Below are 15,262 nucleotides of genomic sequence, written 5' to 3'. Positions count from 1 at the left end.
CCCTCGTCTAACTGATCAGTAAGTATTATAACATCCACTTCACACGAGATCGCATGGAGAAAGATGTGGAAAGACAACTCTCACTGTGTTAAAATGTTTGGTTTTGGTCGTGGCAAACAATACATATGTCACACTAACGCAATTTACAATGCAATATGTATTTAGCAAAGTGAAAACACTGAAAACTTTTGTAATAACATCTGTGAACAAGCATTATTTGCAAAGTATAGGCATAAAATAAAAAGCTACTCCCTCACAGACACTCTGCCACTTTCCACTTTTCCTTAGCTATCTGAATTAGCATTTTTCTGCTCTACTCCACTCCACCTCCTGCTTTCAAGGGCATATGCCAATCATGTCCAGATCATAATGAGCGTGGTACTAGGCAAGAGCAAAGTCCAAATAGTCTCTTCAGACAAATGAGTATGTTTGGTTTTTTTAATGAGAGGTCCTAATCCAAAGAGGAGAACTAGGTAAAAAGAGTGATTCTACTCCACAAAAAAGACAACACCGAGACTACTTCAATCACCTCCAAAAACCATTTTGTTTTTCACTTTTTTCCCCAGAGGTGGGGGTGGTAAGGGGCAGATTTAAACATTTATTTTTTTCAGAAGAAACAGCTAGAGGAGAGAATGCAGTACCATTATATTCATATGGATTTCCCTCATCTTTTGCAATTGTCAGCTGAACACTATGCTCGTTTATTCTTCCCACTCAGAATAATTGGTCTAAAAACACCGAGGCAATTGCAGCTAATGTAGTACTTAACATACACTTAGCCACTGTTGCCAGACCTCAGAGAACCTCAGTTTTCAAAGCCTCCATACTTCATAGCTTTTTTCCCCAATACCTGGAAACTATTTTTCAGGAATGATAAAATTTAAAAGAACTTGCACTGAATATACTACCACTTCAGCTTGGACAGGAAACGTGTTACATCAATCGCCATGAGCCAAGAGTTAAATTTAAATTTATATTGAAAGAATGTGAGGCATTAATGTGTAAACTCATACTGTATTTTGGTCTCTAAATTAAGTTTACAGAGTCTACTGGGTCTGGCACTTCATAATGAAGTATCAGGAGTGTCCATAGCTAAGATAACCCTGATGATAATTTGCATTTGTCAACTACATTTTTTCTGACAACAGAAGCAAACTATTTCAGCATACAAATTATATTTGGATGAATACAAAGAACTATTTTAAAATCCCCACTGGTGTGACTAAGTTTTTTTTGTTTTTCAATCTATCCTAAACCTATGTGCCTTGCCTTTCCTGCAGTTATTTAGAATATCAAAATACAGCACAAAAGAAAAAGTAAAACTACATAAAAATCTGACATTAAAAATATTTGCCATTCAAAAATAGATCAAGTAAAATTTACTATTACCCAGATGGCTTCCATAAAATACCTTCAAAAATTTACTGTAGAAACTAATGATGTACCTCCTCCATAAAAGAAGAAAGCAAGCTCAGAAATGGAGAAAAACATTGTATATTATTGTTAAACTAAAAGGAAAGAAGATCAGATGCCTTGCAACTGTGATTTGCATCAAAGTAAGAGATATTCAACAAGGGGCAAACAGACACTTACACAAAGAGCAATGACAGAATACAGATACACCTCTAATCTTAAACTGTATGCTACACACAACTTGTACTGCAGCATTGGGGGTTTTTTGATCATTTCTCTTCAGAAAAGACAAGAGGACAGCACCATACCTACTCAGCTAGCAATTTTCGTTAATTTAAAAAGACACCTTTATCTCATAAATCACAATTCTTTTTCACGCTAATTCATGCATAATTTTTTAAAACATCAACAGTGTTTTCTGCTGTGATTTAACCCAGCAGGCAGCTGAACACCACTCAGCTGTTCATTCACTCCCCCCTGACACCAGTGGGATGGGGGAGAGAATCGGGGAGAGAAAAAGTAAAATTCTTGGGTTGAGATAAAGACAGTTTAATAGGACAGAAAAGGAAGGGAAAATAATAACAATAACAATAATAATAGTAATAATGATAAAAGAATATACAAAGCAAGTGATGCACGATGCAATTGCTCATCACCCACCGACCAATGCCCAGCCAGTTCCTGAGCAGCGGTCACCACCCCCCCCGGCCAACTCTCCCCAGTTTATATACTGAGCATGACGTCACATGGTATGGAATATCCCTTTGGCCAGTTTGGGTCAGCTGTCCTGGCTGTGCCCCCTCCCAGCTTCTCACTGGCAGGGCATGAGAAGCTGAGAAGTCCTTCATCAGTGTAAACACTGCTCAGCAACAACTAAAACATCGGTGTGTTATCAACATTATTCTCATACTAAATCCAAAACACAGCATACCAGCTACTAGGAAGAAAATTAACTCTGTCCCAGCCAAAACCAGGACATTTCTTTTTAAAAATCTGATTTGAAAGTCTCTTTTTTGCTGTTTTTAATGCCCATTTCTGAACAGACAGTCTACTCGTCATCTGGAACTTCCTGTTCTTGTATGTTATTGTATGCTGAGGCAGGACCTGCTTCTCCTAAGTCCCACACACTGCTATAAGACAGTTGGGTACAAGGCTACAGCCTGGCCTGCGTGAAACTGGCATAAATATGAGTAAATCGTGTGGTTCACCAGTTTGGTGTGTCACATTTCATTCAGAACTTAAAAATGCCAAGTGTCTTCAAGTTGGTGGCACCCCTCTACTCTCTCCTCTTCAATGTACATATTTGAATACAAATAAGACTTTTAACGCTTAATCAATAAAGACAGAAATATGCTTTTTATTTTTTTAAACCTATCCATCAAAACACTACCATCAAAAGAAACCTTATTATTACAATTCTTTGAAAATTCATATTTGAAGTAACAAAAACTCCTTTGGTAAATATTTCAGCCTTATCTGCAAAAGGCATTCAGAAGATAATTAAGATCTACATATTGCTGAAAGATGCAATCATTAGGAAAAATTACACCATTATAGGATAAGGCAATAAAAAGATGGTAAGAACTCTGTACTATGTTGATTTTAAATCCAAAAGGTGATGAAAGTCATTCCCTGTATGACTAGCAATGGCAATGCTTCTGCTTTTATAGAACTTGAGAAAAACATAAAATAGCATTCACATTGCTTTCACTTCGCTTATGTTGACTAATTGTCTTTTCTGATTCTTATTAACAGCCTTTTTAGAGCTTATAATAATAAGATTATAATAATACATGCTTTGTGTGGAAAAAAAAAAGTTACTTCCAAAAGGCGGGAAAATTAAAAGCACTGAAATAAAACACAAAGCCTTTTATCTTTAGGTCTCCTGCATAAACACAGTTCAGTCCAGTGCTCACTACTGCAATTATTAAAAGATTGTTCAGTAAGATGTGAAATTATTTGGTTGTCTCAGTCTGCTTCCCACTGGACAGGTGTATATTTCTAATGGCTTTCACTGCCATGGCATCTCGATATCCAAAGAAAAGAGTGATATGACAAAGTTTAGCAAATGAAACAATTCCAGTATTGACCTGGAGTCGGTTCTGTCAACTGAGACAGAGCATCAGTCTCTAGAGCTGTCAAGCTGTCACACTTCACTAATGTAGACTTCACTTTAACATTAATAAAGAAAGGGCAGTAGCCAGCCTAATTTATTTAATGGTCAGCCCCCACAATGGAGCTTCTCCATGAGGAAGAAACACTTGTGCCAGGAGGGCCCTCGAACTGCCTCTCGAACAGAGATGCCCTTGCTGCTGCCCACGCAGCCTTCGCACTCTAAAGGGAGAGAATGATAAACTTCTCTCCCAGTGTTTAGGGAGGCTCATCCTCCATCTCTGATATTACTTATTGATTTGATTTATGGCTCCTTTATCTAATAATCAGATACACACACTTAGATTTCTCAATTTAGCAACTAGGTAACGCGAAGGAATCACAAGCCTCGCTCTTCATAATATCATTAGTTTATGCTATATCTTAATATCCAACATCATAGTGTCATCTGAAACCCCCTATGTTTTAAAGGCTGGAAAACATGTAAGGACACTTCAAACTTTCCCAAGCATGCATGTTCAATACATGATAAAGAACCCACTTCCGGACATCTCATGCAAAAGATGAAACAGAAGAACAAAGCACAAGTAAAGAAGTAGAACTAAATACAAATTAAGTAACAATGGACCATAAACAAAGCCCTCTTCTCCAGACTGACCCTGGATTTCTATTTGGAAAGCAGACTTGCATCTGAAGGAAGACGTGGTGGTAGAACAGTAATATGTATCACATTTTCAAACTATCATATCGTTTCTCATCTACTAGTTTGTTGAGAATGACTGCGACATGAGAAAAGTTACGGATGATTGAAGAATAATATGCTAAATAAGATGCATCTCCTTGTAAGGTGACTAAGAATAATAAAATAAAAACCGAAAGTCACGGTAGTTTCCTTTTTTATCTTCTTTTAAAGAAGGAAAAGTACCCACACAAAACTGTCACTCCAACTGAAGTTGTGTGAGGCTGATATTCTCTTTAGTGACAACCAGAATTACATGACATATTTTGTTGTGTTGCTTTTACCCATTAGGTATTGCTCCAATCTCTTTTTGACTCAAGATAATTATGGTACCTATGATGCAGGACAAAAAGTCTTCTAAAATTAAAAACCAATACTATTTCACACATCCTATGAGTCCCTCTCTGATTGTCAGATGTTGCAGTGCTACAGTTTCTCATGCCCCACCTGGGCAAACCCACCCCAAAACACCTTTACCAGTGCTCTTTCTCACACAGAAAAATCTGTAAGTGGCTGGCAAAAATATGTGTGCAGATTCTGTAAATTTATTGAGACAGAATAAAAATTTTCTACACTGTCCACCCCTAGGAAGCCACAGATAAATAATGAAGAAACTGTAATGCAAATACTGTATCTCACATACGCATGCATGCAAATCAAAGTACAACTTTCATGCAAACTAGATAATGCACTTGCAAATGTACGTAACTAAGATATATATGCTGTCTCTTCAGAAAAAGAGAGAAATTATGCCACTAATACCATGACTGTCCAAGGTATCCTCAAAGGATGAAGAAAGAACAAGAAAACTGGGGAGGGAAGAGAATGGCACAATACCAAATACTTTCTGTAAAAAAATAAAAGAGAACACACAGCATAGAAACGTGAATTGCAAATGAAGATGGAGCCCACAAAAACAGCAGAATTCTGTAGACTGCTCCAAAGACATCATCATCAAGATCTGTAACACTATCTTCCGTACTCTTGAAAGGAACAAGGTTGAAGAAAATAAAAGCATGCTAAACAAGGCTCTGGACTGTCAAATAGACAGAAACCAAGTAACAAGAGTAAAAGAAGAAAGCGCAGTTCAAGCTGCAATACACAAAGAAGCCCTTCCAATGAGAATGAAAAATATCCACAATACACAACAGAGGAAATTCTTTATAAATCACTAAAATTCATTGAGCCAGCAAGAACACGAGGAATTGCAAATCTTATCACTCCTTGTCTGCTGTGCTTGTCTTCATTAAAAGCACAATACACATTTTTTTAAACTGCAAGAGTTGACCTCAACATGCCTAACAAAACCAACTAATGGGAAAGACAAATGTAAAGTGATGCTATCACTCCTAATTCTATGAAGTTAGGGCTGATGAAGTACTAAGCTGAACTGAGCAACTGTGGTAACAATGTGAAGCCATTTCAGAATTCAAATCAAAATGTTGTCTTCAGTTAGGAATTTGTAAGAGCCCATACTTGTACAAAAAAAAAAAAAGCCAGAAGGCCATAGTGAAGAGTTTAAAGACAGACATGGGTAAGAATTTATCCCTTTTTATGGCGTATCAAGAAAATCTGCACTGCTTGTTGTTTTGAACCTGTTTTCCTTTTCTTTTTTTAAATCAACATCTTGTCTACTTTGACTTGCCTCAAAACCTGATTCAACAGGTATGAGAACCACAGGTTTCTCATATGGAAAACTAATTAAAATACTGAATAAAAATTATTTACTTTCAATTCTTCACTTTGTTACATCCACACAAGAATGAAGACATTGCTGTCCTTAGCAAGAAAATCCAACTTTTTTTTTATAACGTGTTTTGCTTTTGTTAACATCTATGACATTCCAAGACGATGTAAGTATTATGAAAAAAACTAAATTAAGGTTTCCATTTACTGATGTGCTGTATCAGTTAGAAAGATCTTGTGACCTTCCACAAACAGACCTCAGCAAAACTTAGAAGAAATACAGGATTAAAGTACTTTCCCCCATCACCTCTCTGTCCCAGAGGACCCAGTGCACCAACACCACAACCACTCACACTTCTGAAGACAGTATAGAATTCTGTGAGAAAAGGGCATACAAAAATCTCTTGAAGATCAAGAGTCTAATGACCTTTTCTATGTTAAATTAGGACATTAGGTGCACTGTAGTGAACAGCAATTATCTGTACCCACCATACTTTAAAAAAAAAAAACATAATCCATTAAGATAAAGCCACACCTCTTTAATTTCATAATTTTACTGCCCTTACATACAAGATTTAATGTGAAATTCTACCTTACCAAAAACTTCCGTACCACTGTCATGTTTCACCTCATTGCTTAAAAACCCAGGGAATAAAAGTCCCTCCTGCTTTGCTACTCACACATACAACCTACTAAGCACTGTATTTAAGAAAATAGGTATGAATCACGGTTTGCTTTTCATCATATGTTCCAGGTCACAGATAAGCTAAGGCACTAGAAGCCTCCTCTGCTACTTCTTATGGGAAAAAGTCATTAAATCCTTCATCATGACTCTGTTGATTTGCTCCCTTCCACCACTCAACACAATCACATACAGCAGAGGGAACTTCCCATGGTTATTAACAATTTGGGGGTAATAGCGTTACAGCTGAGTTAGCATGTTCTCTAACATTTGAGTTTTATATGACAAAAGATTTAAGTTTTTCTAAAGTTGACAGCATGGAAGATTATGAGATACCACACAGCCTTAACGCTAAATTTAACTACTGTCAAAAATTTTGCCTTGTAGGTGTATGGGTAACTGTGGTTATCATGTACGAATTGCAGCTGAGACATGACTGTGTTAAGGAAAATATACAAGCTGCTACCTGACTGTGAAAGGGCTCCTTTCATTCCTGTAGACTTCACTGTGCTGTAACAGTGGTGATGGTTTTGCTGTGAAACCAAGGTGTATGTCCCAAAATCCATTAGCTCTAGTGCTTTTATATGCAGGCATGTCTATAACACACACCAATCTTTCTACCTATACCTGTAGCTAACTCTTTTATCCTGTCCTATCCTATGAGCTTTTAGAGATATACAATTCTTTATTTGTTAAACTTATCAGGCAGCCTGGTAAGAGTTCGACATGCAAGTGAAAATAGTTCTGCAAATTGCATATTTAGTGGCTTCCCTTCACTGCATTACTGCCACCAAAGTGCACTACCCCTCCTGGTGAAGAGCTGCAGCAATTATTAATTTATTCCTGGAACCATAATCATTGCTTTGTCTCTTTTACCACTGAGTTCCTAACATTGATTATATTGGCTATTGACAACTGCTTCTGTGGAAGTATGTCAAACCATTACAGTCTATCAGATCTCACAAGAGGCTCAGCATCCTTTCGGAGACAGCATTTCTAACTTCTGCTGAAACCAATGACGTTAGAGGGCAGCCTGTATATCTCAAGATTGATTTGTCAAAGTGTAAATCCCCTACAAAGAGTCAAATTCGTAACATGAGAGGAAAAAGAATGCATTAGTGTATTACAGTGCTGCATAGTTTATCTGAATAAATGTTGTACATTAACAGCATTGTCAGCTTCTAATTAAAAAGCAATCATGAAGACAAACTATTTTATTGTGTTAACTTTACTATGCAGTAGGTACAGACAAAGAAAACATTTTCTACTACTAACCTTACCAGCTTTTGGCATGACTGCCTTTCCTTGCAGAGTACTACTATACTTGACTTCTCAATCTTTTCAAAACTTAGCTTAAAAGAAAGTAATACAATCACAATGCTAACATGTTAAACATCACTGATAGGATTTTTCACCACCACACTACTGACAGAACAGTTTCTTAGTGTGTTAGAAAGACAATTAACAGAATTTTTGACCGGCATTTTAAAATAAGATTTTTCTGAAGCTACCAGACTTAACTAACTTCAAATCTCTGAAACAGTCAAGCAATACACGCACCTGCAATCGGAATATTCTGTGAGACTGACAGCTGTACATCTCCAGTCCCAGGTGGCATGTCAATTACTAAATAGTCCAGTCGACCCCAGTCAACCTAGAAGATGACAATAAAAATGTATGTTGGAGGTTTGAAGTGTTTTTATTTAAGGCACTTTATAGGAAACAAGAACTGCAATAAAACACAACGTAAAACAAGTGAACCAAGGACACCTCAAAAGAATGATATGAGATGCCCTTTTAGTCATGCTTTCAGTACAGGATCAAGACTTTTTTTTTTTCCTAAGAGATACAATCTTTGCTGATCACTCACAACTATGACCATAACTTTATTATTAACTTCATGAGAATAATCCTTATTGAATTCTTTCCCCCCAAAAAGGTAGCAACAACTTAATTTAAGACTTTTACTTTGCAGCTGCTTAATCACAGCTTAGAAGCAAATGTTAGGTAAAATTCAGGCTAAAATTCTGGGGTTTGTGCAACAAATGCTGTTTAGGAATTGTTTCCGTTAATTTAAAGCCAATTTTGCTTGCTTCTTATCACTTCTTTGAAACTACATATAAATCTCTAGTAATTTTTTTCTGGTTTGTTGTTGCGAAGTTATTTGTACATGGAGAGCTATTGGTACTGAACTTTTTCTAGGAAAAAGAGCTGTTGGGAGGGGGGAAAAAAAAAAAAAAGGCTTTGTTAAATCACCAGGTATAATTACACAGACTTTCAATGTACATACAACATCACACAATAAAAAAAGTTTACTGGTTGCTAAGCATCAAATGAGAGTGACTATTAATACCTATTAGGCTCAAATGTGAGAATGCTGTGATTATTTACGTTCTTTACCAGGACAGATTTCCAGGAGAGCCAAATCACCCCCTCGAGAGCACTGCATACTGCAATGCACGGTCTCTTCATGAGAACAGAAATGGCCCTAGGTCTACTCTATATAATGTAAAGCCAAGCTGTACTTCGCCTAAACACTGCCCAATGGTTTAACCAAGCTTCGGCAGATCCTCGATTCGATTCTGACATGGCACAGGTTAGTACCAGTGCACTCTTACCAGCCAGCAGTAATGATATAAGGTCTTTTGCCTCTGCAGTACAGAAGCTTTAGAAGTCATAGCCATGTTAAAAAAATAAAGACTCACAAATGTCTCCCCCTCTTTTTTCTCTCCACACAGACATAATGCAATTATATGGTATGTTTCTGATTCATACAACGGATATAAGGTAACAGTCTATGAGCTGCTTTAATACAGGAAAATACCAAACAAGAATAGGATTTTACATTCTCTTTTATTTTACACATTCCCTCGGAGTCATTTTAACAGCAAAAACAACTGATATTTTGCCAGTCCCCCAGTTATTGTCCTGGAGTGTTAGACCCTGTCAGGGGAACACTCATGCATTTTCATTCAGTTCTTGTACTGATGATGATGATCTGGGGAAGCACAAGCGATGTGAAATCCAGACCGCTAACCCAATGTAGCACTCCAGTGAGAAATGGAATTTTTCAAGGCAGGCTGATGAAGATGGAAGATTTCGGAGCACTTATGGGAGAAGGGGAATGGGGAAGGTTAGTTGCAAATTCTAACTTTAAACATCTAAATTAGGGACTCTCGGGCACACCTCCCTTTCCTCATTTTCTATACAAAGGTTGCAGGAGCACTAAATGGTGCCTAGGACAGTCTAGCTAAACAGGAAATGCTACTTATGTTAACCACAGCAAACACTGCACTTTTCCACATTTAATATTAACCTACAATACCTGTATTATTTTATAAAATCTATATTTTGTCAACAAGAATGACATATAACTAGCGGATTTCTAAAAGTAATTAGCATTCATAATCATATTGAGACTACATAACCCCAAAGAAAAATTACATATATGTGCAAGAATATACATACTAAAACATAAGCATGGGGTAGAGAAGCCAGTTTATCTAAAGAAATCTGTTTCTTACTCTGTTTTTCTTAACTAATCTTGCTTAGTTATAAAGCAAGATAAATGCCAGTGCTGATGAATGCCTCCTTTTCCAGTGAAAATTACTTCGCTCACTTGAAGGCATAAACTTTAAATTTCTGTTTCTTAATTAAAAATTAACCATTCTAAAGGTGACAAATTGAAATTACATAGATGTTAAAAAATAGCAGTAGTTTACAACATGAGTGAACTCAAGTTCCTTAAAGATTCACAACTAAACACATATATCCTCTTATAAATAGTTAAGTGCATAAATCTCAATATGCAAAATGAAATCTTTCATAATAATCACAACCATTTTGAAACGCTAAGGTATAGAGGGGTTTATTTTTTTAAAAAGGATTAACTCAAAATACCTTTTTCCCCCTCCCCCATGTCTTCATAAAGGCTGATCCTGGCATCTTTTTTTAAGTCCAAATTTACGAGTCCAGTAATCATATTTTCCTTCTTTAAATACTTCTACAGAAACTATGAATAAACTGGGTTTTTGCTTTCTGCCTTGCAGCAAGATGCAGCCCTGAAACATATCTATGAGTGGCACAGCTCTACTATCATTCTGACACAGTTTCCAATCACTTTGTCTGCCAAAAACACTTGGTTCTTGAAAAAACTTGAATATTGAGTAGTTCTCAGCCCTTTTCTCCACGAGCTCAACTTCAAGTCCTTTGAGGTACACCACTACCTCATGGAGTAGTGCAAGACAATCCAAACCCCACCCTTACCAGAGGTAACTGGAATAAAAAATAAATACACTGGGTTTTTCCCCATAGCTAAAAGCTGTCTGGTTTTGCATATACTTGCTGGCCCTAACTTTAAGCTAGCTGCTCCTGTGGAACAAGGTGACTTTCTGGGCCTGTCCTATAGCTTTCCTTTTCACTCTTACCAGAGGTTCTGCTCCTCCAACCTCTTCAAGCGCTAGTCTCCTTCATCAAGCTCCATGTGATCCTCCTACCTAGCAAGCATTACAGTTCCCCAAAATAAACATCCAGAGTTATTCCACTACTATGTGGAATGCTAATGGAGAAGACCAGTGCTCAAACCCTTTCCTAGGCATCCAGTTTTGTGGGGAAGCACAAAGCAGTTGCTGCTCTTCTAAGCAGAGGTAGCTGCCTTGGTAAAAACATCTCCATGTAGAACCTTTAGAGTAAAAGAACACTTTTATAAAGATCTTACTGCTTCAAAAACACACAAAACAATTGTTGTTCAAGAAGTTACTTCCCAAATTTACCAGGCAAGTAGAATGGGAGAAGGGGTACAGAAATCAGAGGGCACCAGAGCTTTCTGCCTCAAACTTCCTTAGTAAGCGACCCCATAACAACAAAAAGAACTTTCAACATGCACTTTCTGGATTGTCCTATAAGTAATGATTTTTATTGAAGTTATAGACCTCTGAAAACAGAAGTTAATAATGGAATCTTAAGCACATGGTGAATCTCAAGGTAAATCTCACTGCTAGGCAACAGGAAAAATGTTAACACATAGTGCAATTAGATTATAACGCTTTACTTAATTTATGGCACTGAAACCATCTTATTTCATGTATTTTCTTCAAATTCATGGATTGCAAAAAAAGAAATGAGCTGTCTTTATCAAATGAATTGTGCTCCATTATAATACTTATAAATCTGAGCACAGAAAAATGGAGAAGCTGCACCATCCCAGCAGCAGTGGAGAGGGTGTGTTGCTGCTGTGCAGAGTAGGACGGAAGACAGGCTTTTGTTACACCAGTTCAGAAAAGGCAACAGTGAAGGTGTCTATGTGCACAAGTCTTGAATATAAGTGAGAACTACCCTCCACACACCTCTCTGAGTTATGCCACTGCTGTGGTGCCGAACTGGTGGAAGTCAAATGGTAAACTAGTTTGGAAAACTGCTCCTCATTAAAACTAACCTTGGTTTTAATTTTGGAGTTTGGATGTAGTCAAATAGTTATCCTCACAATTTTATTCTCTTCTTTTTTATTTGTAATTCAGGGTGAGAATGGAGAGCTGCACCACAATGACATAGCTATAATTGCTGAAAAGAATTGAGCTAGTGTTTTTGCCCAGTAGTGAACAGTGTCCGCTGGACATACGGACTTGCTCAGACTTAGGTTGGGGAACTCCGCACCTCATCTCATTACTCTCTGTAGACTTCTTATTCTCTTCTATTCTGCAAGTAGATGATGAACACTGTGGAGTTCAGTTGCTCCTCCATTACCCTCCCACAGGAATACACAAGCAGAATGACAGCCTTTTATTAAACCAATTATTGACTGTAATTTGGAAGGTATAATGATTTGTTATAGAAGCGTACATGTTATTCAATGGGAAAAGAAATTCCAGGTCTGTTACTAAATTTCAGCAAAGGAGAAAAAAAGGGAGGAGAGACATTTTTAATTAAATTTTGAATTGGAATATATAATCAGGAGTGGCTTTCTGAAATCTAGTATTGCCATTCATTCAACATTATTAAAATGGGATGTATAATCAGGCTGTGATATAAAACACTAATTTGAATGCAAATCCTGTTTATATGCAACAATTTACCAAATCAGGACCACTAGTCCTCATGTTCTCAATCAGTTCTGATAAGTGTGTCTGTATGCAAATGCAGTTGCATACAAGTAAATGAGCTCAGATTAACAGCACATTACATTAAACAAGTTCCCTTTGCAAGCAATAAGTGGACAGCGGTTACAAAAGCCTGCCTCGTAGCATCTGAAATCTGTCAGCACCTTTGCATGTACAGAGGTCTTAATATCTTTGCCCCTCTAATATATACAGTGTGTAAAACATTTCAAACCACAGAAATGTAATTGCACTTTCCTTAAGTATAGCATTCATCTTTTTTAAAAAAGGTTTAACTTGACATTTATTGTTAAGCAATGTAATTAAGACCCATGTGCTTCTGTGTATTTTCCCTTGCTCAGAAACACCACGAATGCTTCTATGTAAATTACTTTAATCAATCACTCTGTTTATGTGACAATTCATAATCAAAATACCAGATATGCATTTTGAGTAAGGGTTCCAAACAGCAAGTTAAACCCGAGCTAGAGCACCGAGATATAGATGGCATTTCTGCTGAGGAATGAAGCCTGAGCATCCTCTGTGCATGAGGCAGAAATGACAGAATAGTAGCACTGAAGAGGGATTGCTACTCTTGTGGTTTTGAAGTAATCCTGGTGTTTGGTAAATAACAGAAGATATTATTTATTTGTTCTTATTAAGAGGAATACGTGCAGAGTTTCAATCAAGCAGCACTGCAGGTGCAGACTTGGCAGCAGCCAGCCAGGCTTCGAACACCAATATCAGAAAAGTATTAAGAGCTACACTGCAGGCAGCTTAAGGTCTATTCCTGCCTTATCCCCCTTCCTCCTAACTACTTTGTTGTATATATAGATGAGTTAATACAGGCAAACAGCTAAACAAAATAAAGGTAAGAAATTATGTTGTTAACTGAATATGTATACATTCCCATCTGTTAGTGCAAGATAAAGCAAATATTTAAAAAGATTTCCTTGAAAAATTAAAGATTCTGCTTAAACATATGCAGATGTTGGGAACAAATAAGTAGTTTCATGATGGATGTAAGAAAACAGGTAATTTAGGAATAGTATAATGGAACATGGCATTTTAATAAAAAAATACTTTTATTAATACTCAGAAATATTTGATAAAGAAAGGGGAAATTCCCCAGATATAAACCAGAAGATTTTTAGTCCCTATGGAAACCTTCTCTCTGGTAGTGAAATAACTACTTATGCCATAGCAGGATATTCCATAGTGCTTAAAACAACTCGACACTTCTGAAAAAGAAGATTGCCCCTTTGACTTGTCCTCTGATGCTTAACCAATCTCAAAGACTTGTAATCTAACACCATGAAAAACAGATGCACTGCAACGGTTCAAATTCCCTCTAAGGTATTTCTGAGCAGCCTGTTCTGCCAAGTTCAGAGAGAAATTGAGGTGAAGCGTAAGAACAGTTTGCTCCAAAGATTTCCATAAAGAGACGGAAATTCTCTTATTCTTTTTCCACATAGACTTAGAGTAACTTTTAGAAATAAGTGCCTAAGAAGGAAGCCAGAGTCCTGTTCAATTCAACCACCAAAAGAGAAACTGGCCTCCTCTTCCATGATGGCTTTTAATAATGTTAAGAAATGAAGGCAAATGCAGTAGCCTGAAGTTTCTGTTACCTTCACCTATATAACCTACAAAACTAAAAAACTCCCAGAAGATGACAATAAAGAGGTTATTCTCTATGGGGTGTTCCAGGAGACTGAGGGAAGGCACTCAACACCGGGCTCCTGCTAAATTTCAGAAAGCCCAGTCAACGCCGTGTCAGCCTGAACGGAAGACGGCACACAGCTGTGGGACAGCCTGGCACGGCTGCAAGAGTCCGGGACAGTCTCTGGGGATGACTGAAAAGGAATATTTTTGTGCATCCCCAGCACACCTGCTGGAGACTGTATCAGCACTACCACATATAAAAGACTCTTCCACTAGGTTTGAGTTGTTACTACAAAGAGCCTTTGTGAGCCGAGATTCCCATTTCTCAGGGACCCAAAGCACTTGTTCTCTAAAAGATGACACTTTGAGAAGCAAACTTTTATTATGTAGTCTGTCTTGAGGTTGATCGTTGATCTGCTACCCTTGACCCACAAACAGTCTGCACTACATAATTTGCAGAAACTTTTCTTCAGAAATGTATGATCTTTTTCTTCCTGTTCTACGATATAGAACTGTCTGTGGTTCAGCTGCTGAATAATGATGACTGGAAAATAAATATGGAACTAGGCAAGTTTCTATTCTTATGCCTTTTAGCAATAAAATTAATCACAAAAGTAAAGTAATATAAATGTAAACAAATCAGAAGTGGGCTAGCATCACATCATCTAATTAAACTAATCACCAGGTTGATGCAGCTACGTTAAGCACGTCATCTAAACTATAAATTCTCTTTGAGCTCTCCCTACTAATACACAAAGGCATCAGCATTGTTGAGCTATCAAATCGAAAGTCAACAACACATTTTTAAGGCAGTATTATCAGGACCCAATTTAAGCTCATACAATTTATATATGCTGTCTGATTCAGATTTTCCCT

General features: G+C 37.2%; 1 protein-coding gene across 1 annotated transcript in view; it reads right to left on the bottom strand.

The window, feature by feature from the left end:
* The window catches only part of NUBPL (nucleotide binding protein-like), an 88,342-nt gene that overhangs the window by 26,024 nt on the left and 47,056 nt on the right, over positions 1–15,262 (bottom strand). Inside the window, exon 5 of the mRNA XM_009319361.1 lies at positions 8,193–8,286. Within this exon, the coding sequence (XP_009317636.1) occupies positions 8,193–8,286 (94 nt within the window). The remainder of the gene's footprint in view (positions 1–8,192; positions 8,287–15,262) is intronic.

This window comes from Pygoscelis adeliae, unplaced genomic scaffold (assembly GCF_000699105.1).
Source record: "Pygoscelis adeliae isolate BGI_AS28 unplaced genomic scaffold, ASM69910v1 Scaffold71, whole genome shotgun sequence".
NCBI lineage: Eukaryota > Metazoa > Chordata > Aves > Sphenisciformes > Spheniscidae > Pygoscelis > Pygoscelis adeliae.
The sequence above is the reverse complement of the archived record's forward strand: the minus strand, read 5'-3'. Positions and strand labels throughout refer to the sequence as shown.